At 47.8% G+C, this 24,934-nt stretch overlaps 1 protein-coding gene across 1 annotated transcript; it reads right to left on the reverse strand.

Annotated features, from left to right (window-relative positions):
- Nucleotides 1–528: 528 nt before the first annotated feature.
- TENT5C (terminal nucleotidyltransferase 5C) lies at nt 529–18,696 on the reverse strand. The gene is made up of 2 exons (XM_082656801.1): nt 18,617–18,696; nt 529–2,821 (listed from the first exon to the last, which is right to left on the reverse strand). Exon 2 carries the CDS (start codon nt 2,793–2,795, stop codon nt 1,620–1,622), a length of 1,176 nt encoding a protein of 391 aa, XP_082512927.1. The 5' UTR covers nt 2,796–2,821; nt 18,617–18,696; the 3' UTR covers nt 529–1,619.
- Nucleotides 18,697–24,934: the final 6,238 nt, after the last annotated feature.

Here is a 24,934-nt window from a genome sequence, read left to right on the forward strand (position 1 = left end):
TGGCATTTTTATGGCCACAAGAGAAAGTAAAACCCAGGAGCATGGATTTAATTAAACCACTCAAGAAACGAAGCTGGCTGGCAACATGGAGTTTCTTTGCCCTTGACACCCTAAAGTGACGCTTTCTAAGAGATCCCAGGAAAAGCTTCGAAACACAAAGTCCCTTCCTCTACTGGGAACGCAACAGTAGCCTAGAATTCTCCCATGTGCTAAGCTTGCTTCAGACTAGAGAGTAACACTGTTTGCCTTCTAAAGTGCAGAGTATAAACAAGTCTGGTCAATCTACCAGCGTAAGGGAGATTCTTCTTCTTCGTCCTCTCAATTCTTCCCAAATACACCGGCAGGAATCCTCTTGAGGATGCCTCGGGGGCTCGGACACACACAAGGCCCCGCTGATGGAAGGAGCGCCCGCCTTACACGCAGCACGGGGACAGCAGGTGCGAATCTAAAGCAATTCTAAACCAGAGAACTCTGCCCGCAGGCGCGGACCATTCCACAGGTCACTCGGATCTACTGAAATCCCTGGATTGGTTCACGGTCCAAAAAGCCTGGAGAAGGAAACCACTATTTTTGAAAAAACGAAAACAGAAATCAGCCAAAGTACTCCAGAAAAAACAGCCGGTCATACTTGGAATGTGACCAAAATGGGTTTCCGATTAAAACATGGGAAGACCCTCACATCAGTTACGGCAATGACCCTAGACTCGGCACAATCCTTAGTCTTGGGAAGAGCAAAACAAAAGTGATGAGCTGATGAGGGAAACAAAAAAGTGTCGTTCAATAAGAATTCCTCACTTTTAAGAAAAGAAAAATTGAACATTCACGTTTCCTATTTACAATCCCCCACCACAATTCTACTGAACGTTATGTTGCACAGTTTATTTTGTTTTCAAGTTACATTTCAAGAAAAGGTCTTTTTTTTTTTCATTTTTTTTTTCTCAGCAATATCTCACAACTCCTCGTGATAGCACGGCATCTAAACCATAAACCACTTCCAACCAGATAGTAATTCTCCAGCTATCGGCTTTGGTTTATTGAGGAGAGAAATCCTCAGCTCTGCTGACAGAGAATAAACATAAGCAATTTAGTCCCTTGAACAAAAATTAAGCCACAAGAGCACCCTCATGTTTACCATTTTCTGCAGGACTAAAATGGACACAAGAAAATAGACCATCCGCACAACTTTCACGTAAGTGCTGAGGATTCCAAGTGAGGGCCGACACCCCCTACCCTAGGCTCCAGTGAGAAGCCCAGCAGCTGGAGACTTCTACACTGCCCACGTGTTTCCCAAGCTCAACGACCGCACGGAGCTCAGACGGCCCCGTGCCGACGTTTGGAACACGGCATGTTAGTGTCTGTCTTGGAAAGATGTGGATGGGTCATAGTTCCTATAGCATTTTCCAAAGTGGCCCTGGAATAACAGGTCCCTTTAGGGTTGGCTCATGATATACTGGAGACCCATTCCAATGGGCACACAAAGAAAAAAAAAAAAAAAAAAGCATTATCAGAGCTGAGTTCCCCTTTAAAAGCCAAACATCTACATCTAGAAGGAGTCTCCCCTACCTGAGAGCCCTCGCCCTACGGGGGTTCCCCCCTGCGGAAACCCTCGGGTCTCAAGGTTAGTTACAGGGCAGCCAGGTGGGGTAGGGCTGGCTGTAGGTGACCGGAGGGTGGGCCACGTAGTAATTGTTGAAGTTGCCGTCGCTGACGTACGGCGCGGGCTGGTAGTAACAGGTGACAGTGGTGGCATTGGGGATGATGTTCTGCTCGGCCAGCACGCGCAGGGCCAGCAGGGAGATGAGGTTCAGGGTCTGCCTGCGCTCGTGGCCCATGAGGCACACGGTGCTCTCGTTCACTACCCTGCGCAGGGTCATGAGGTAGTCGTACTTGCTCCTCTCCTCCTCAGCGAAGTGGTTCTGCAGGTAGGTCTCCAGCTTCCTCTGCTGCTCGAGGATGTCGGGGAAGTCGATGAAGAAGCGGGAACACATGTAGCGCTCCAGGGTCTTGATCTCGTCCTGGTCGGTGGGCCTGAAGTCCCGCACCAGGAGGTTGCTGTACTTGAGCAGCCCCCCGCCCCGGATCTCCTCGGGGTTCTTGGTGGCGATGAGTCTGTTCTGCAGGTGGTCCAAGGCTTCCTCGAAGTCCCCGTACACGCTCTCCCCGATGACAGTGGGGTGCAGGTGCTCGGAGACGGGGTGGCTGGAGCAGTCATAGAAGAAGAGCAGGGAGTCCAGGATGATCTGGAAAGAGTCCACACTGAACTCGAACTGACGCCGGATGGAGTCCACGAACTTCAGCTCCACGTTCCGCCCGTTCTTGTTGGAGAGGGAGATCAGACTCCAGCGGTCGGTGTCCGTGCGCACCTTCACCAGCTTCTGGACGTACGCCTCCTTCAGGGTGACTGGGCTGATCCGCAGCTTGTTCACGCCCTCCGGCAGGAAGTTCAGGAGGGAGCACAGAACCACATCCCTGACCAGCTGAAACTCGGCCTCCGTGGGCAGAGCCACGTGGAAGATGAGGTCCAGGTCTTTGCAACCCAACCCGTTGTCTTTGACCAAGACGTGGCCGGCCGCGGAGCCGTTCAGCCGGACGTCCTGCACTTTGATGCCCGCCTCCTCCAGCCGGCCGCGGACTGTCTGCACGATGTCCTTCAGCGTGATCTCCAAGGTGGGGAAGTTGCCTCGTCCGTGGATGGGTACGACCTCGGTCAGGACCTCATGCAGCCGGCTCACCTGGTCCCAGGTGAGCACGCTGAAGGACACGCAGTCGCTGGTACTGGGGCTCTCCTCTGCCATCTTGGGGGATGTTCTTGCCGGGGAAACTGAAAGAGAGGGAAGAGAAACAGAGTGAGGATTCACTTCTATGTGGCAAAGCAGCTCCAGGGACTCAGAGACGATGCTGGTTTCTCTCTGAACATCTTCCTTACTGCAAAGTGGCCAAGAGCACCTGCTGCCCGGTGCTGCTGCTGAGGATTAAGTGAGTTTAAGCACGTTAAGAACAGTGCCTGCATGGAGTAAGGACGATATACACATAAACTTACTCTACACCAAATCTGACAACTTCGGACTTTTGTTTTCTGTGGGGTTTGTTTGTTTTGCCCGTTTTGTCTGCATGAGGGTAGGGTCGGGGGTGGAGTCTGTGTGTGAAGGGAAGCAGACAAACTTACTAAACCGAGTAACCTAAACACAACATTATTCAGTAAAGGGTCTATAGGTTTTGCTGATTTTCCTTGTTTTCCATGGAAATCACCTCTCCTGCTTTGGGCTCCCTAACTACATCCTGAGCTGGTTGATACCTCGGGACAATGCCCACACAGAACACAGGATCCACAAGAGAAGCTTCCTTCTCTTCTCAACCCTGGGCTTAGTCCTGCTAGAATCAAATACGCCGATATCCTCTTCACTTACGGGAGCTGTCTGCCCCGTAACAAACAATCCTGTTACCCAGGGGAGGACCAAGGAGGTGTCTGAATGACAAAATTCCTGAGTAACAAAGGGTTAGGTCAGCCAAGCAGTGGAACCGCTCTGCCCAGCAAGGAGGCCCCACACAGGATATGGAAAACCTCCTCAGGGCAGTGTGATTTTTCAACTGTGTTTTGAAAAAGAATCCCTGCAGTCTACCCAAGGAGAACAAAGTTAGCACTCAGTACTAGGAGCAAAACATGTTTCTCGCACATCACCGGCTAGAACCACAAGGTTACCAAAGTAATTTTCAACTAAGTTATATTGTTCAGAAAATGAAACGACAGATCCCCTGGAAATGCTAATATGTAATAACAAAAACGGATACATTAGAAAGCCCAGGTGCTTTGGATCCACATGGGTCACATATTAGCTAGATGGATGTAAAAGGCTGAGGCGCTGCCCTCAGACTTCACTGCAAACAGAAAGTTTGGCCCCCCCTTCACTTTTCTGACTCGCTAGACACACAGAATCCATCCCAATGACCTGCAGCTTCACTGTTTGGAAGCAGCTGCCTTTGAAAGCACGTCCAGCGTGCGTGGTCCTGGGGTTCCAGCTTGGGTTTTTAGTCCTGCACTGGCGCCAGGGACCCTCGCCTTATCTATAGAGCTCAGATCAATGGGATGGTTGTCGATCCATGTTGGGGGCACCACTGGACACACCAAGACGAGCTTTCTGGGGGCTGGCCGTCAAGGAGGAGGGTGAGAACACAATGTCTCAATATGAGGCAGTGTGTCGGCGAAAGCAAACGTAATATGAAGGTAGAAGAAGTGTCAGCTGATTGGGGCGAACGGGAAGGCCACAGAGGAGCTCATTTATGGGGCGGGGACACAGCTGACAGAAAGGCAACAAGAGCTCTCAGCTGGGGTTTGAGGGGCAGAAGACAGCCGAGCCTTGACAAGTTGTCCAGTCCGGCCATCATGCGCCTCTTCTCAGGCCAGATCACAGGCTCCCTTTAGTATGTAGGTTAAGGGACTGAATTCGCTTAGTCGGCCATGGGAAAGTAGATCACGTGATTAAAGCAGGCTCCAGGAAGGCCAATGGGGGATGGGCACTCTTCTGCTTGCTACTGAAGAATACTTGCCAAAGGGAAGGTAAACGTTTTCCTTCAAACCTGTTTGGACAGCGTTAGAAAGCCCTAGGCTATCTAGATTATCCTACCAAAGCACTTCTAAGTTACGGTTACCATGCAAAATTTGTGATGAAATACCTGATGTTTACTGAGGCCGTCCTTTGGTTTCAAGTCAGATTTGGGACAGTAGAGATCTCTTTTTAACGTGCTCTATATGCGCTTGGTTCTTTGTGGCCCCTTTAATGACGAGCGTAGCACACGTTACACTTGTGCCAAGTGTGTAGGGCACTACACGATTAAGTTCGAATGGTTACAGAAAGGTATGGGTCCAGCTTTGTTCTGAAACACTGTTAAACTATGATTTAGTGACATAGATTTCTGCCAGGTGTGTTGATTTACCTATAAAAATACAACTTGCTTTACCCTGTGTATCAGCTGTTAGCGTGCTTCCAAGGCTCGGGTTTCTGATGTGGGCGTAAGAAGTCGCAGCCACAGAGGAGCTGCAATTCAATCAGTACTTGGAAAAGAAGGAACAATTAATTTTAAGAAAATCTCTAGGAAGAAACTCGATAATGTTGTAGAGGAGAATAGTTGTAGGAATCACTTTTGACTCGTGCCTTTTTTTAAGGACTTGTTTAAAAAAAAAAGGAGTCATCTAAAGTCAGGACTACTCCCACCTCTAGAACAGTAGCTCTTAACATTAGAAGCGGAACATCTAAGACCAGAGAGAATCTGAGGAAAGCTATCACTCATTCTTGGGGCGGGGGTGGAGGGTGGGAGGTGTAGTACCTATGCATGAAAATGTTCACATATTTTAAAATCTCTGACATTGTAGTAGATTCAAAGTTAGAATCTATTTTAGACTGAAAATTTGTAAGGTTCTAATGGGAAGAGGGGCAGGAATAGCCAGAGAAGTTATTAAACATTGGAATGATGTCTACTAGCCTCTGGTAAGAGATATTATGAAGCTACAATAACCGATAACAGCAATGATATGGGCAGGAAAAGGCAGACAAAGAGATGAAACCGAATTTTTAAAATCTAGAATGAAAATCTAGTACATAAGGGGATTTAGTGTATAAAAAGGAGGGATTCGAAATAGTAAAGGGAAATTTTTGAGACATCTGGATAGTTTTCTAGATTTTAAAAATAAGCAAGGATGGCTCCTTAGCGTGTGCCAATCTAAGATCTAGATGGATGAATCAAAGACTTAAGTGTAAAAGGATGAAACCCTAACAATACCAGAAAAACATGAAATTTATGTAAATTTACATAGAATGGGTATTCCTTTCTAAATCACACAGAAGTCGCAAAAAATTGATACATTTGCCTATATAAAAATTAAAACATCTACATGGTGAAAACACCATAAAGACGTGAGAAGACAAAACCAGGAAAATACTTGTAACGTTAGACAAAGCAGTCATTTCCTTAATGAATAAGGAGCTCCTACACATCAGGAATACTAGAACCCCAACATAAAAGAAGGGGCAAAGGACATTAACAGTGGCTCAGACACTTAACATATTCAAACTCACCTTAAGGGGTGGGCAGATTTAGACTCCAGTGTATCATTTTTCCCTATCAGATTGGCAAAGACCGAGAAGCAGACACTTCTGGTACACTGCCCGTGGGTTCTCTCTGAAGAACAACATGGGACCCTCAGTTTAAGTGGACACACTCTTTGGCATAGCAATTCTACTTCTAGGAAGTCCACTTTGGATTTTATCCTGTGAGCGTACACGCAAGTATGCGCAAGGATATTCGCTCAGGAATTATTTATAAAGCTACAAAGAGTCATCGGTAAAGGAAGTTAAATGACTCGATGCATGTATACAACAGGATACAAATGCCTGCAGTTGTCCAAAAGAATGGTGGCTGCTCTATCTGTATGAATATGAAACGCTTATCAAGATTGATTAAGAAAAAGCAAGTGTGAAACTGCGTGTGTAAAAGCACAAGTCTATGCTTACACAATCAAAGATCTCTGGAAGGATATACAAGTAGTTCAGCTTACACCAAATACCACTTCTAGGCTGGGGTACAGGGTACAAAGAAGACTTATTTTATCTCTTTTGAATTTGGAACCTACATATGTATTAGTTGAAAAAAGTTAAAATCTTATGAGCCATATTCCAAAATCTCTCCCCTTTGAGCCGTCTAATCTGCTACCTTGTTTAATTCCTTCAATTCCTTTCCTCCTAGCCCTCCCCACCATCCCTGTATCCACGTGCCAAAACCGAATACACTTAGAAGCTTCCCCTCCAAGCCTAAAAACCGATCTCTAGAGGGGCAGGCAGAGGAGGAGGGACAGTGTTTATCTGGAATGGCTTTTAGTCAATTTTCTACTTCTGCGGTGTTTAAAAGATGATGTCTGTTGTTTATCCAAAAAAAAAAAAAAAACCCCAAAACTTTCAAAACGATGGATAAGTCATCTCATCTAGTGTCATTCTATGTTTAGTATCCAAAAATGTTTTCTGTAGTTTTACAAGAATTACTATGTCTCATTTCAGACGTATTACAGCTACCCTCATGGTGCTGTTGGTTACTGGCTACAGTTGCAAGAACCTTAATAAATGCAGTAAACACTTTTTCAGAAACCTAAGATGCCTATAGTTGGCATCTTCCATGTCAACGACTTCTGACACATATATCAATAATGGAGTTAACTCTTAGAAAAAAGTAGTCTATATAAAAGCACAGTGCAGAACATGTGCCCAGTCCATGGTATAGTTTTTAATTCTCCCAATTTACTGTGCCATAGATCTGGAGCAGCTCTCGAAGCTGTTGAAGGCTCAAATTTAGGCTGAGTTATATTTGTTGTTTAGCTTATTAGAAGAGCCCAACGTAAGTTATCGGTGCCTATTAGAAATGAATCCTTTGTTTTCCCTCACCCATCCAAACAATTTCAAATATCAAAAGTACATTTACAGGTTACTTAGACAAACGTATTACCAGAATAAATCCAAGTCATAGGCCCTTAGTGCTTAGATAACACACCAGAGCGTCGTGTAACGGTTTTAGTTTTAATTAACCACTTGAGATCAACATTGATATAATCCCCGTATAAAAGAATCACTTGAAACACACAGTCTCAATTCATGAAAGGCTCTGGTTAAAGGCAAATTCTAATTAGCAGAATTAACGAAATAGTAACTAGAAAAAAAATTAACTTGCAGCCTGGTAAATTCAGACTAAAGTGTTTGATTTCCCTTTACTTGTCTGAGAAGCAGATGCCTTGTATTTTGCACTAGAAACTGGGAAAGGTGGGAACCGTGATTTCTCACTGATTTGAAAATTCAGGCACCTTTTTACAAGTGAGGACGACCAGCTGCCTGCTCCGTTTAAGCTACTTAATCTTCTAAAAAGTTTGACTTGTGATGAATGACTATCTCAGGTTCCCCTGAATTCCCTTTTCTTTTAGCATCTGGCTGCAGCAGAAGGATAAAATACACACATGAGTGGAAAACGAGTTTGTAGAGATGGCAGCAGAAGGTGAGAGGAAAAGACGAACTAAGCCCAAAGAGTAAACCAAGCTCCCTGAGCACACTAACTTTCCTTTGTTTCCCACTGCCTGGCACACTCGGGGCAGGCTGATCTGAAAACCAGTTTGAGCCCTCATTGAAAAGAGAAAAAAAAAAAAGTTATTTCTACTGCTGCTCCCTGCCTTATGTAGATCCCAGAAACAAGAGTGACAGAGGCTACGAGAGCACGAGGGGACTCCGGGTAGGCAAGAGGACAGGCAGATGGACAGGTTGGAGATGAACGCTAAGAGCACTTGTGATACGTCTAGGCCTTATGGACGAGGGCTTGGGTCAAATCAACACTGATTTGTTTGTGCCCGGCCTTAGCTGTAGAAATGCTCAGAGTCTCCTTGGCATGTGTGGAGATGTATATCCGTGAAGTTAAAGACGGTATATATTTAAGCCTAGGCCTGTGACATCTGACATGGAAGCTCCAGAAGGTTTCATGGAAGTGCCGCAGCGTGAAAGAGGCGCTCTCAGCTATGGCAGCCCATCTAGCCCACAGACAACTGAACGGCACCCACTTCCCCTGACCCTGCCGTGGGCTTAAGAACACAAAAGAAACTCAAACACGTTACAGCATTCCTTTGATGACAATGTGCTGTTAACCGGATGTTACCCCAACGGCCTGGATCTTCCTAGTGACCCTTTCCAGCTCAGGGTCAGAGACCCAGCCATGCGCGGTGGACTGACTGGTGACAGACTCCAAGGGAGGTGCGTGTGGGGCACAAAGACCCCTGCCGTCCCCGGCTCCTGGCCCAGGGGGGGACCCATGTGCCCGTGGCTGCGATCTCCCACACATCATCTTCTCCTCCGTGTACAACTGAGGGCACTTTAAGCAAAAAGAAACTACTTCCTTGCCTATAGAAGCTTAGAGAATTTAAGCAGAAGTGAAAGTAGATGGCAACACTCGTCATAACATCCCATCCCACCTCTTCCTTCATCTAGCTGACGGAATGGAAACCACAGCTCTGGGCCTATTTCTTTTTCTCCTCTAAAATGAAGGCGTAGAGGTGTGTGGGCAAGCAGGCAGAAGAGTACTCAGTACAAGCCGCTTCACGTCCACTCCCATTCATCCCCACAAGCACTCTGAGGAAGCGACAACTGTCCCTTTTACACAAAGAACAAGGATCAGGAAAGATTCAGCAAATCGACCCCAGATCCTCAGCTCTGGACCTAATGTTCTGACTCTTGGAACTGGAAACAACTTCCACCAAGGTCAAGTTCTGCCACTGGTGGGCAGCAGGCGGGGAGAAGGCAATAAGCTCTTAAGCTACAAACCCACACGTGCACTGGGATGACCAGAGCTCACTGCTACCAAAGCGATCTTTTCTAAAACAGAAATTGTACTGGTCTTATCCCAAAAAAAGGAGCTACCTTCTGCCAACTCTACGACTGCGACGCCTTACCTTCCCATCGGCCCTTATCCCCACTGTACACGCTGAAGACAGCAAAGCTTCAGTCAACCAGCCTTCACTGCCTGCTTGAGTGCAGGCTCTTCCTGTAGAGACGGCCACAGCCAGGGGACGCCAAGTGTGACCAGATGTTTGGCCAGGTGCCCTATGAGCCACCAAACTATTTGACAGTGTCCCAAACAGGCGGCGAAACAGTGCTGTAAGTTCACCTGGATCAACCCATCCGGTTCCTACAACAAGCCTGTACAGGAGATACTATTTCACTACTTTCACAGGTGGGGAAACTGGAGAACAAAGAGGATACACACGTTGTGAACTGTCCAAGGACGCACTGCTGGGAAGTGGCAGAAGTGGGACTCAGGAGGTTTCCTAGGTGGCAGGCAGCTTTGGTATCCGTGTTGGGGTGAGGGCAGGGCTTTGAAGGTAAGCTGGTTGTTCAGGTAGTTGTAGGAAGGAGACAGAGAAGAAAGGTATGAAGCTTTGTTATCAGAGGGTGGGAAAGAAGTTGGCTACAAGTGTTAAGGCCCCCGGCGTGGAGTAAGGCCAGATGGCAAGTGCTGCAAGCAGGCAGAAGCATTTAGAATGAAAGTAACTAACAACTGTCAGTACAGAAACTCCCTCCCTCAAAACCGTCACGGATTTGGGCTTGTGTCCAGCCTGATGGGAGCCACCAGAATGAACATAATTAAGTGTAGTCATGCGAATGTTTGTTGTAAAGGAACAATGGCTGAAAGATGAAGGCCTAGGATCCTCATTTCTGAGGAAGCTCCAGGATACCAGCCAGGTTGGGAGGCAGTGGTGATTTCAGAGAAAGCAAGTCCTGAAGGGAGAGAGGAGCCAGGAGTGGAAGGAGCTGGGATAGTCAGCTTACTGGGCAAGCATTAAGAGGAAAAAATAATAGCATAGGAGAGAGCTTTTAGGAATGGGCTGATCCTGGTCTGGACCTGCAACGAAGGCACATGCCCTGCTCACAGAATAAAGGAACAGCTGCTGGGAGTCACTCTGGTGGCTGGAAGATCAGGATTGTGAATCTGCGGATGAAGCAACAGAACAAGACACTCCCTGCCGACAAGACGGTAACTTTATCAGATCCAAGAACAAATAACCCAACGGGAGCTGCAGAGAGAAGGTAGGTAGATTGGCAAGAAGTGATCAGGACCCCAAGGGCTGGCACAGGAAGGAGAGCTGGAACAGACTTGAAACAGAAACAGCCTGGAACAGACTGACGAAGGCCTGCACGTTGAACCTAAGACTGGACACCTGCCCCTTTTCCCACCTGTGTGCAGTCTGACCCCTGAGATCCTTTCACCCTCGAGAGAGAGCCAGGGACTTGGAATGACCACGGACTTGATATATGCTGCAGCAGATAAGGGGGCAAAAAGGAGAAAAACCAGGGTCAACAGGGATTCAGCCTTCTGCAGAGAAATCCTCCCTTACTCCTTGAATTCCTAGGGAGGTGAAGGTCAAAGTCATCTAGGACCAGAGGGAAGCCTGAGGAAGCCTTTTGTCTGCCAGCTGCCAGCCCCTCGGCAGGGCCCCCAGCCCACCACCTGGGAGGAGGCCACATTCTGGAGACGCTCCCCGCTGCCCCCAAACACACTACGAAGTCACAGATCACTGAGACCACACCTGTGGTTCAGGTACCTGAATAAGAATTTCCATTAGTAGACAGCCCAAAGCAACAGAACCAGATAAAATAATGCCTCGCTTATTAAAAGGACAAGAAAATTTATCCTTTGTTAACTTTTTACAAGAAGTTATGCTTACAGCTGCTCACTCAAACACCCACAAACACACTCTACCTCAGTCCAAAGATATAAGTGCCCCATGCCACAAAGCTGTGCCCGGGGAAAACTGCTCTCGGTCAGGGACACAACAAACCCCGCAGGTGGTCTTTTCTCACTCAGCTCCAGCACGTTCAGCCAGAGGCCTCAACCTATTTTCTCAGGGTTAGCAGCATCCTCCTAGCCATTCAGCGCTCATGTGTACTAGAGTCTAAAAATTTGGTTCAATTCCCACGGCAACAGGGATGCTGCCTGAGCCAAAGGCAAAGAGTGTCCCAGATGGAAGCAGAAGCGGGAAGAAAGGCCAGTGCCCCGTCGCTCTGCCCAGGCTTTCCCAGCGGGAGGGCCCTCACAAGCGCTCCCTCCCCACTGATGCCAACATACAGTCTTCACGGTTATCAGTGCCTGGGCCCCGTCCACAGACACCCGCCCTGAGACGACTCCAAACAGAAAGCTCTTTCCTGTCTTTCAAAATAGGACGCTTAAGTAAGTGTGGTTGGAGAGATAACGCTGGAAGAACTCACGCTGTGGCAGCAAAACAACGTGAGACAGAATAAAAACACTGTCCCGGATGTTGTAACAGGGACACCACAGAAGTTCAAGTGCTTAAAGGAATACCCTGAATCGTTGCAAATGTAAGTATTAACAAGGTCAGAACACAGATATCTCTGGATGGGAGAGAGGCATAGAAGCCTTGATTTTTCCAAGGTGTCAGCATGATTAAGTGCTGCATACTCAACTTGAACTGGAAATAATCCTTGCTGCTCCTGGGTACCTCCCTCCCTCCTACCAAATGCCTGTTTCTAAGGCAGAGATGTTACTAGTCTGAACTCATTTAAAGAGATTCCCAGAGCTGGCCCTACAGTTTTAGAGGCTGACTAGGCTGAGGAAAATAGGACAATTCCTAGGAGACTTTACTGTAAAGATGAACAAGTTTACACACAACCCGTAGGGTTTAAGGGCTGACAGCCCCCAGGTTTTTATCAAGGGCTGTGTCCACAAACGAATTTACCATCTAACTTTCTAGTTCAGAGCTTTGAACTGTTGTTAGTTGTCCAAAATGAGGGCCTCAGTCAGCTAAAAGCCCCACCTCATCACCAGCAGCAACCCGTGGGCCTTATCAGGAAAGAGACAAGCACTCTCAGTTGCTCAAATGTAGCATTTCTCCTGCTTTGGACATATACCCCCCTTTACGGATACCTGAGCATGAGCCGCCCCCATTTCAGGGAGGATGCTAATTACACATCCAGTTCCACCCCAGTCGTAGTTTTGCATAGATCCTTCCCTGCAGAGTTAACTTTCGCACAGCAGGTACCTGACCTCCAGGTACTAAGCATGGTGGCAGCCCAAGCGAACATCACCAGGCTCAGGGGTCCTTCTGACATCATCAAAAATACTGCTAAGAACAGAAATCGGGGTAGGAGGGCGGGGGGGGGGGGAAGGAGTGGAGGGGTAGGATTAAAGTGAAGGAGCAAGGCCATGGAGTGGTAGCTATTTCCGCACCAACTGCACAGGAGGAGGCCAGACCCCCTCGTCTTTGGTGTCTTCACCTGTGTGAGCTGTACAAGCCCTGCATGTGGCCCACTGGGATGCCTGTCGTCAAATTAGCATCTACCAAGTCACGTGCTGCTGTTATCAGGCATCTTGTGGACACCTTTTACATGAAAGTTATTTTCTCTACCATTTTCAAATTTTAATTGTCGATAAATTGTTAGAGTCCTGGTCCCCTGCCAATCTCAGAAGATTTTATCTTCAGTTCTTCGAAATTCTATTACTACCTTATGATGATTCTCTAAGAAACTATAGACAAACAAGAGAACAAGCACTGGACTAGGACTCAAACATCCTGTGTTTCGGTGTCAGGTATGACTCACACAGTGAACGATTATCAGCAAGGGGGCCACAACGACTGAGCTTCCTTTCGTTCCTTCAGATATCTGAGTACCTACAACATTCCAAGCACTGTTCTAGGAGCTTACGGTCTATCGGGAAGCAAGAGACCAAGATCTCTGCCCCTGCAGAGCTTAGAGCCTATAGGTCCTAGCTCACACAGTTCCTCCAAAACCTCTTGCCTCCCACACGAGGAGAATCAGGATTTAACAGTGAAACATTTTTGCAGATGGTCTAGATCTGTGCCACCCAATAATGTATCCACAAGCTGTTGGGTGCCTGAAATGGGACAAGTCCAAATTGAGATGTGCTGTGAACGTAAAATACACACTGGATTTTGAGGATTCCGTATGAGGGGGAAAAAAGTAAAGTAACTCATTAATATTTTTATATTGATTACAAATTGAAAAGATAGTATTTGACATGACGGGTTAAACAGAATTATGTTCACCTGCTTATTTTTACTTTTTAATGTGACTACTAGAAACTTAATTGTGACTCATATTTCTACTGTCCTTCTTACAGTGAAGAAACTGAAGAGGTAGAACCTAAAGAAAGAGGCAGTGGCGCTTCCAGGACCAGAACCCAGGTGTCCTCACAACTAAAGCAGCCTCAGAAGCAGGGAGGGGGTAAGGATGAAGACAACAAAGGGTCTGGGCAAGGGAGATAGCAGCAGCGCCAGTGCCCCACCCAACACCCCCAGGGCCGGCACCTGGACACACGGCAGGTGCCCAGTTCGCACCCGGTTCATCTCTGCATGTGGGTCAGCAACCTTCCCAGGACTGGCCAAGCCCACACAGAGTCAGCCGGCTGCGGTGGTCCTGATGCCCACCTCCTCAGCCGTCGCAGGTCAGGGATAAACAGGGTGTGTCTGGAGGATAAGGGGTAGCCAGCCAGGCGAGGTAGAGGATTACCCCTTCTCCCATCCTAGTAAGGGCTATGCAAGGTGAGAGGAGCTTATGACAACACGACAGGGTGGGAGCAGTTCAAGATTCATGGATAATTTTCTTCTCAAAATGTGTTTACGGGGAGCAAATCGAGAGACAGATATGGAACTTTTTGCGCTCATCCAATTTAAGATAAGGTTTGAAAAAAAACTAGAAAATAAGGCACAAGGTAGAACTGCAAAGAAGTACTGATGAGAAGAGGTGTGGGATAAGGGGATCCCCAGATGGGGTAAGATCAGACGCCTCTGAGAGGGTCCAAAGCTGGATTAAAATAAAGTTTGGTGAGGAAGAAGGAGCACTAACTTGCTCAAATATTTGAGTGTGTATTCCATGAGGCAAGGTAGGTCAATTAGGAAGGGAGGTCAGGAAAGAATAGAAGGTCAGAAAGGTACAGGTCCTCAAAGGAGCGCATCTTCTAGAGGGAGGGGCAGTTCCCGTGAGTTCTTAAGGTGTTTGTCGGAGGTGCCGGGACGGAGAGCTGGCCAGAGACAGGGAGAGGCGCTGGGCCAGAGCTCTCATGGAGCTGCTGTCTGCAGCCCTAAACCAGGTCAGCGATGGCAGCGGGAAACAAAAAGTTAAAAAGAGAAAGACTCAGCAGAACGAGCACCCAAGTGAATGTGGAGAGAGAGAGGCTGAGTGCGCGTTGCGAGGCTCTGCTGGGGTGGATGGGCAGGGGGAAGGGCTCGAAGGGGGCGGGTCTGGAGCTCAGCCTGAGGGGTTTCAGCTGTCGGCCAATTAGTCCTCACTGCTCCTCGCTCCAAACCTACACCAGAGGCCTCCGTTTTTAAAAAGGCCCCGAAGCCACTCAGCATTCTGGGCCCGGAGCTTGCGATCCAAAAACGTGTGCCAGCACCTTGGCCCATCAGGACGCCATCTCCTGAAGTGTGCTTCCCTCTCTGAGAGGAATGGCAGTCGGATGCCAGCAGAGCACTGGATCCAGTTAACAGGCACACCTTCTGAGTGCCAGGTCCTGCACTGGGCATTCAGCAATGAGCACAGACCCCTGCCTTCCTGGGGCTCACAGGCCAGCGGCTGCGACAAACCGGCAAAACCCAAGTGCCTCAAGGACATTCTGAGGTGGACCCAGCTCCTCTTGCATCCAGAGCATTTCCACAGGCCTTTTCACATACCATCCCCTTGGCCTGCTTGGCACCTGGCACAAACTACTACCTAGGAAGCACTTAACCACTTACGGACTCAGTCACTGTTATCCAAGAAATAAACACTTTACACAGTTGGGTGACCAAGACTCCCAAAGGCTCTGAGACTAAAAAACATCCTACACAGAGAGTTGCTTAACATCAGCAATTATTTCTTCACATTAGTTTTTCCCTATTGTTCCAAGAGTTTCTGCAAACAGTTCTAGAACAGGCTACAGGGCCCAGCTGTACAAAATCTATTAATTCTAAACAATTCATAAGGCTTCCTTACACAGTTGGGCTACACAAAGATGCTTCCTCTAAACCATTTAAATTCCAAATATAAGCTTCCTTATTAATGCATGTAGTGAAAGGATAAAAACGTTTGAAACCAGAAGTTCCAGAAGCATCACAAGAGATCAGCACGACTGCTGTACCCGAGTGGCTTTAAACACATGAACACTTCTTTAAACACAGAGGTGTCTGCTTCATCATAATACTGCTTATGCCCATTTATTTAACATGTTACAGTCAAAACACCAAGATGGCAGAAAGCATTTTTCTATATCGCCTTGTTTACCTCAGTGACAACACATAAAAGCAATGGACCTTATCTAACCAGAGTAATATTTTATCCCAAGTAACACCTCAGACTCTGCACTGCTTCCCCTTAAACCCCGCCCCACCCCCACCCCCCAATAACAACAACAACAGATACACCCCAGAGCCCCGTGTGAGACCGAGAAACCCAAACACAACATCACAAGTTTAACTTAACTCATGAAACTAGTCCCGGGCATCCATAAGATGTTTTCTCGGCAACACAACAAGGGTTTACCACATCCGTTCACTGCTCTTGGCTTGTCATTCTTTAGTGACTGACACCATGCACACAACATATCAAAGGTGAAAATGAAGACACGGTACTACTTAGTTGAGCAGTTGAAAAAATAATGGCATTTTCTAATTTTGTATCGAATGTGCCCAGTTTCTGGCACTGGGAGAACAACGACGCTACAGTCCACTCTAAGTTATCTTACTGCTGGGCAGTTCCTCGGACTCTCAGAAGTGTGAGGTCTTCTCTGTTCTGACGGGCAGTGCCAGACGTGCACAATCTGGCCTGGCCTTGAACACCGCGGGACGCAGGCTCAGTGCGGCACTGAGAGGTGGCGCAGGGGAGCTTCTGCAACTCAGGATGTGATTTCGGTGGCTACTTGTACGCACAGGAGAGCTGAGCACATTAGCAGGCAGAGCCATAGGTGCTCAACCACATCACGGTCATTCTGACAAACAGGCCAAACGCCAGTCCTTTCCTTCAGTTACCCCAACTTAATCTCTGGATACAAGGCAGGTATTGTGGAAGAAATTCAACACAAAAAGTGCTGCTGTTCGCTCTGTGGACACACACTAACTTATGAAATTAGGGACCTTTGTTTGGGGTAACAATTTAGAGGCCTTCCGGCAGAGAAAAAAGGTTTTTTTTCACTTTGAGGTTAAATTTACCCATAGCTACCTGAAAAATTATATATAATATACCAAAATCTGCTTTCTAAAAACTCTTTATTGAGAATAAATGGACTCTAAAGATGTGGGTATACCTTAAGACACAAGGTTTCAGTTATCTCAAGTAAAAGCTTGACTCCAGAGATACTAAGCTCTCCATCTTCCCAAACAAGAATGTCAAAGGGCAGAACCCCTGCTGGTCCAGCTCAGAGCTTCCCTGAAAGGGAAGAGAAAAGTCAGCGTTCTCTAGTCCCCACCCCAACCCCTTGGATGGCAGGGTCTCACTCCCCCAGTAACACCTCTGGGGGTTTAAGAAGGCACAGTTCCTGGTAAGCGCTCCTACCACCCTGACGGCTGCCTGGCTTGCTTCCCTGCCAAGTTACTCACGTTGAAAGGTTAGTGTAGCCAACAACGGCCACTCACATCCCCCCTGCAGGGCAGCTGGGCCAAGCCAGAAGTCTACTTCAGGAGGATTTAATAATCTTCACTTTATTTCCTGGGGAGGTTCAGGCTCCCAACCCACCTACCAAATATCCTGAATACCAACTGTCACAATACAAATGATTACAAAGTCTTTATAAACGCTTACTGTAATAAGTGCACTTGAAGAGTCCACGGTTTGCACGTTATAACTCCATAACAGATAAACAAACGTTAAAAGGCAGCAGGTCCCTACTTAAGACAAAGATTTAATCAGCCCTGCAGAAGTCTTCCTCCGGACAAAAAAAAAAGCGGGGGGGGGGGGAGCGGAAGGGGACCGAGCTGATCCTTGCCGCGGGGTCCAGCTCTAATATTCGGTTCTAGTGAGCCCTGCTCAAGTCGCGTTCTCCAGAGAAACTCGCCAGGCATTTCCCCGGAAGTCCTCCCTTCCTTCGAGGCAGCGTCGTTTTGTTTTCTCCGGGCGTTCTGCGTTTAGGTGTACAGGCTACCAACCTGTACTCGTCAGGTTCGTCCCCCTCCTCCGACTCCCTCCCACCGCCGCGATCTGGACTGCGACACCTCCCGGGCACCGTGCCTCTAAGCCGCCCGCGGCCCCGCTAGCCGACTCCACTTAACGGCCGTGGCTTTCAGACTACAGGTTAAGCAAGTTTCACTCCTCAAAGGGGAGGAACCAGGTCACCGACGCAGTATTCCTGAGAAGTTTCCGAGAGGAGCGCAGCGCACGAGTCACTCGCTTGGATCACTTTGCGGCTCTCGGTGTCCCCAGTCTAGTGCGAGTGCAGGAAAAGTTAGGGATCTCCGCCCTCTCCTCAAAACCCCGGCCCAGGTTCCGAGCCTGGGGACCTCCCCTCCCCTCCCCGGCCAGATGCAGCCCCCGACCGCCGCGTCTCCAACTGCGCCTTCCGAAACCGCCGCCGTCGAATTTGCGCCCAGCCAACCGGCCGAGGTGTGCGCGCCCGCGGGAGCGCCGGGGCGAGCCCGAGAGACCGCACGCAAGGCAGGGGTGGGGCGGGCGCCGTCGGACCCGGGGAAGGTGCTGAAGGCCCCCATCACACACTCTTCGGCCGCTCGGCCCGCGCCCGGCCAAAGCGCAGCCTGCGCGATGCGCGGAGCAGGAACTCGCTGAAGTTTGCCAGCCCCGGCCGAAGTCTCTGGAAAGTTGTAGCTCCCTCTCGGAGCGTCTCGCCTGGCCCTCGGGGGCGGGCTGTTTAGGGGGCGGGGGTGACGTCGCGGGGGCTGGAGGGGAAGGGAGCACAGGGGCCCGGCACCTGTCCGCACCTCGCCTCTGGCCGCCGTGCCCCCACCAGGCTTGGAGAAGACTGGAGCTCCGCTCGGCCGGGGCAGATTTCCCAACCCCCCCACCCCACCCCGAGGGCAGAACTCGCGGCTCTCCGGAACTGCGCATCCTCGCACCTTTAGAGAAGGGGGCCGTGGACTCACCCGGGCGGCAGCGGAGGAGACCACAGATGCAGGTCCTTGGCGTGGGCAGCCCCCAGCAGGAGCGGCGCGGTCACTACAGCCCCCAGGCAGCGGCACAGAGTGAACCGTCCTGCCGCCGCCCCCTCCGTTCTTAAACGACCTGACCACGCCCCCGCCCGCCACGACCGCCCCAACCCCCGCCCCTTAGCCTGCCCTCCCGGGGGAGCGAGGGGCGGGGCGGGGCGGAGCCGTCGCCCAAGGGATCCTTCCGCCTGGGCGCTGACGGCGAGGGCAGGGCGAAAGGTGCCCTCTGATTGGCTCCTCGGGTGAATGGTTGCCGAGAGACGAGTAAATCTTGGGCGGCTAGGGGCCGGGGTGCCAAAGGGAGTAGCACTACGCAGGCGCAATAGAGAGGGGCTGCGTCGACACCCCCTTAACTTTGGAGCTGCTGGGACTCCCTTCCTTTCTGCTTTTCACTACGCTCTTTTCTGCCATTCCTATCACATAACTTCTCCACCACCCTCCACATCCCGCCCAAGTTTTTCCCGTCTCTATTCCGCTCCCGCGCAGGCCTGTTTTTCTTTTGCTCCTCTGGGGATTTTCGCTTTAGTTCTCTCTCCAGGAGTGGGGAGTGAAATCTCCAAGCCTACCTCCGACGTGTGTTTTGAAGTCGGAAAAAACTTTTGGTTTCTGAGCGGGTCGAGCCTTCCTGATTCCCCAAACAAATTGGCTGGAGGTCATTGGGGAAAGGGCAAGCACAGTTGGTTCTCCGGCGTAGTTACCACCTGTGTGCAGTTAGTGGGACTAAGAGCCGTGAGGAATCCATCGCCAAGTCTGGCAACCGTGACAGCTTCAGCCCGACTCGGAATGTCACAGAGCTCAGTTGTGTATGTTATACAACATGCAGGCGGGGCTTGGACACCGTCCAATCACTCCGTAGCAAATGGTTTCGAGTCCTGGTTCTAAATTCAGATTAACCTGGGTTGGAATCTACATTCACCACCTAACTATCTGTAAGGGCTTGGGCAAGTAACTTAACCAACCCTCCATAAGTCTCTGTTTCCTCACCTGTACGGTGGGACTAAAAATGGACAGCTTTTTAGGGTTATATAAGTAATAAGATAATGGAAAGCTATTAGCGCAGTGCCTGATATAAAGTGTGTGGTGACTGTTATTTATATCAAGTTGTAGTTGCTATTATTTATCAATAAACGTTTATTGAGCTTGTAGTGATCTTGTATTAGGTTATGGGAGGAAAGATTACTTCCTAGATGAAGTATTTCTCTACCCAGCCCTTTCCATCCCTGCCTGAAATTAATGTTCTCAACGTCTGCCAGGATAGAGTTCTCAAGTATATGCCTTCCCTGGGGAGAGGGAGGTCCCCTGGAATATTAATGAGATAGGATATCGGTGTGAACGCTTGTAGGGATCAGGATAGATGGTCTAATTTTTTTTAAACTTTTTGTTTTTGAGGTACAAATTCGGTAAAGTGCTTTGTGTACAGAACAATGAATTCCTACGTATGTGTATCCCCATGTAGCTGCCACCCAGATCAAGACATAGAACATCTCCAGCTTCCTCATGCCCCTTCTCATCCAGAGTCCCACAAAGGTAACCACTCTTCTCACCTCTATCACCAATGTTGGAACTCGTTGTGGATGAATTACATAGTATGTGCATTTTTGTGTCTAGCTTCTTTCACTCAACAATGTGTCTATGAAGTTCATCCATGTTGTTGCATATAACATGGTTCATTCTTTTCCATTGCTGCGTATTATTTCATTACGTAAATATTCAATAGTTTATGTACTCATTCCACTGGTGGATGTTTGAGTTGCATCAGGTTTTTGCCTATCATGAATGAAGCTGCTACAAACAATACTTTTTACCAGCTTTATTGAGGTATACTTAACAAAAATTGTGTATATTTAAAGTGTACTACATGTTGTTTTGATATACATGTACCTTGAAGCTAATTAACAGCCAAGCTAATTAACATATCCATCACCTTACATAATTACCTTTTGTATGTGTGTGTGTGTGTGTTTGGGGACAGGGGTGGGGTACGGTGAGAATGATTAAGATCAAATCTCAAGTATATAATACAGTATTATTAACTATAGTCACCATGCTGTACATTAGATCCCCAGAACTTATTCTGAACCTTTTTACCCCCTGACCTACAGACATTCTTATATATGTCTTTTGGTGGAAATACATCCATTTATGTTGGGTTTATACCCAAGGATTGGAATCGCTGGCTCATAGAGTACACACATATTAAGCTTTAAGTATACTGCGAAACATTTTTCCAAAGTGGCATAACAATTTATATTCCAGTGACATGAGATTTCTGGTTGCTTCACATGTTTGCCAGGGTTGATATTGTCAGTCTTTTCAATTTAAAAATGGGGTTGTATATTTCACTGTGATTTATATTTACATTTCTCTGATAATGATGTTGAGCAGCTTTTCATATGCTTTTTGGCCATTTTGATACCCTTTTAGTGAAATACCTGTTCAAGTCTTTTGCCTATTTCTCGGGGGTTTTCTGTCTTAATGATCTGTGAGAATTCTTTACCCATCATGGATGAGCCCTTTGTCCAATATACGTATTACAAATACCTTCTCCCAGTCTGTGGCTTTCTTTTCATTCTCTTGATGTTATCTTTTGATAAACAGAAATTCTTAATTTTAATGACATCTGATTTATTAATCTTATCTTTTATGACTAGTGCTTTTAATGTCCTGTTTAAGAAATCTTTGCCCAGCCTAAGGCCATAGAGGTCCTCTCCTTCATTTCCTTCTAGGAACTTGGTTGCCTTAACTTGCACATTTAGGTCTATGATTCATCTCAAATTAATTTTTTGTGCAGTCTGGGGTCAAGATTTATTTTTTCCCATACAGATATCCAATTAGCTCAGCACCATTGGCAAGTTGTTTTGTTGAATGAATGAATGGATAATTATTAAATGAAAAATTTGGTTAAGAAAACAAAGTGACCAGTTACTTAAAATCCAGATTGTCCAGAAAAATCCAGGGTACATGATCACAATAAGACAAATACAAATTATTACATTACATTGGCCCTAGGACCATTTCTACTTTTTCAGTGTGTCATGGATACCATTAGCGCAAGCAGCCTCAGGGTAGAACATGGGTCAGAAATTCTTACCTAGAATTTGATCTAGCCTGATTTAGTCCCATCTTTGCTTAGGTCACATTTTGTTCAGCGTCCTGACCCTTAGGCAATTTTGTGGTAGGGGGGAGGGGAGAGCCAAGAGCCAGAAGAGAAATTCCTTATTCGTATGTGTGTATATATTTTTCTTTGAGCCCCTTTTTATTCCTGGGGCATTACTTGACTTTTATAGAATTTTATTCCCATTTTTTTGTTTGTTTGTTTTGTTTGTTTTTTAAAGTACACAGTTCTTTCTACCCCATGTGGCCTCCTGGAACTGGAAGGAGCCTCGAGAAGTCATCAGGTACTGCCCATGGGACATGGACCAGATATTGAAACCGTCTTTCCGAGATTACTGGAGCCTCCTTGCCCATTCAAAATGATTTAAAGACCTTTGCTTTAATTCACTGATCTGTACCTAGGAAAGCTGAGAAAAGGAATGAAGAGGGAGTAAATAGTCTTTAAAATGCAGGCATGACTCAACTGTCACCATGACACTGAAGAAGTTTTATGTCTCAGTAGGATTTAATTTAAATACTTAGGAAATTCTATCATTAATCCTCATTTTCAAGGCTAGAAATACCTTTTGTATAGTGCCCAGTTATCCTCATTTATCAGTTTTCTTAAGTCTTAAGTATTTGTATTACTTTATCCCAAGGTGAATCACCTTGGTAAGCATTTATTAAAATGCCCTTATCTAAATATCTTGTCTTAAAATGATTTTTAAGTTTTTATTAATGTTTATTGACATATAGAGAAGTACACAGATCATCAGAGCACAGCTCAATAAATTTTCACAAACCGAACAAACTTGTCACTAGCACACAGATCGAGAAACTAAGGAGCACCACAGCACTGGCAGACCTGTTTTAGAACAGTGGCATTTTCTACATCCTCACAGGTCTCGGTGGGGGGGCCAAGGCATGACTCAGCTTTCCACTTCCCACCTAGAACTCTCGCCAGTAAATCCCTGTCTCTTTTCAGCTTCTTTAGACCAATATTTTTCTTGGGTGTTGCAGAATGAGAGCTAGGTTTGGAGTAAGAAGGTGTGAGTTTTATGGGAGGAGGTAGAGGGCTGCATCTTTGGGCACAGCTATGACAGCAGGCTCAAGCACGACATGGCAGTGGAAGCACTGGGGCACGGAGGCAGCATGAAGCAAGATGGGGGACCAGAAAGGGGAAGGGGGTGATGGTGGCACTGCCAGAGAAATGAGGATGCCAAAGATGAGCAGGGCTGACCTCACCCCTCTGAGGTAGTATCTCTAGACACCCTTCCTGCCCACCACCCTAACAGTGTCACTTGAGAAAGGATGTAGGGTTTAGTCAGATGGCTGGTATCCCTGTCAAATGGCTTAGCCCCTCTGAGTCTCAGCTCCCTAATCGACGATAACTGGCCTCCCTGCTTCGTGGAGGTGTGTGCTGATCAAATGAGGTAGTGAATGCATGTGAGAACAGTTGCCCTGTTCACAGGATTTATCTCTGCCGAGCTTGGGCCCTTTTCTCTCTTTCTGTTTGAAGAGCTTGGCAAGCAAGTCGGATGAGAGCAGAGGAGGGTAAATTCTCAACACCTTGCTATGGCTGCCTTCACTTCTGGGGCTCTGGATCTCTTATCTGAGGATTAAAGTTTTCAAATCTCCCTTCAGGGAAAAGGAATTCCATGAAAGTGTAAATTGTCAACTGATCGTTTCATATCTCGTGACCAATCACTGGGTCCATTCTGAACCTGCCTTACATTTAGGTCCCAGATGTCTGTCTCGCCAGCCACCATAACGCCTGAAACTTGCAGCACAGGAGTCTGTGCCTGTTGGCGAAGAGACTCCCGCCATTTCCACACAGATTACCAGAGGAAGAGGATGCCTCCCTGCTAGGAATGTCTGCCTCACCTCCCAGGGGACCTCAAACATTGTCTTCCAGGCCACATATTAGCCTAGATTTTCAGGTGCAAGCAATCAAAAATGACTCTGGGGCTTCCCTGGTGGCGCAGTGGTTGAGAGTCCGCCTGCCGATGCAGGGGACACGGGTTCGTGCCCCGGTCTGGGAAGATCCCACATGCCGCGGAGCGGCTGGGCCCGTGAGCCATGGCCGCTGAGCCTGCGCGTCCGGAGCCTGTACTCCGCAACGGGAGAGGCCACAACAGTGAGAGGCCCGTGTACGGGGAGCCCACGGAATCAGCAGGATGACTAGAGAACTTGACCAGTTGGATGTGCTACCAGGAACAAGGCTTAAAAATCGTACTGTAGAACTGGTCCAGGGAAGATGCCATCACCACAGATATAGGCAATGCACGTTGCTGCTGCCGCCTCTGGAAACGATGTAATTGCCACTCCCACCACTGCCGCCACCCATTGGTAGGTAGAATTTTTGTGTCCCATCACTAGCTTCCGATCCAAAATCTGGGTTGGAACATCTGATCAGCAGAGCCCAGATCATGTGCCCAAGCCCTGGTTGCAAAGAAGGCTCAAAAATCAGGTTATGTGATTTAACTCAGAGTTTTAACTCTGCAAAGTGGGCTCTGCCTCTTAAGGAAGGGAATTCTCCAAATTCAGATGCTGGATGGCCAGAACATGTGCCTCTTCCTTCCAGTCTTTACATCCATCTCTTGTGAGCATTGATTGAATGAATAAGCATTCTTTGATCCATCTAGCCCTGGGACACAGATCCAGACAAGTTTCTGAAGCTTACAAGTTGGAGAACCAGGAAATGGATTCTTGAGAAGCTTTGAGGATGGAGGCCAGCCAGCTAGCCTCACCTTGCCTGTACACTCTGCTGTTTGGCCAGGTGATACTTTTCCTCTTCAAAATTCTTCAAATAGACACTGAGTGAATGATGTTTGGTAAAAGGAAGGAAGGAAGGGGACTTCCCTGGTGGCGCAGTGGTTAAGAATCCACCTGCCAATGCAGGGGACACGGGTTTAATCCCTGGTCCCGGAAGATCTCACATGCCTGCGGAGCAACTAAGCCCGTGTGCCACAACTACTGAGCCTGTGCTCTAGAGCCCACATGCCACAACTACTGAAGTCCACGCACCCTAGAGCCCGTGTGCTACAACAACTGAGCCCATGCGCCGCAACTGCTGAAGCCCATGCTCTAGGGCCCGTGCACCACAACTACTGAGCCTGTGCTTTAGAGCCTGTGAGCCGCAACTACTGAAGCCCACGTGCT

This window comes from Grampus griseus (genome assembly GCF_964374135.1).
Source record: "Grampus griseus genome assembly, chromosome: 1".
Classification (NCBI taxonomy): Eukaryota; Metazoa; Chordata; class Mammalia; order Artiodactyla; family Delphinidae; genus Grampus; species Grampus griseus.

What these genes read in the sequence shown, in the direction of transcription:
- TENT5C (XM_082656801.1), bottom strand. Translation starts at nt 2,795, where the DNA reads ATGGCAGAGGAGAGCCCCAGTACCAGCGACTGCGTGTCCTTCAGCGTG.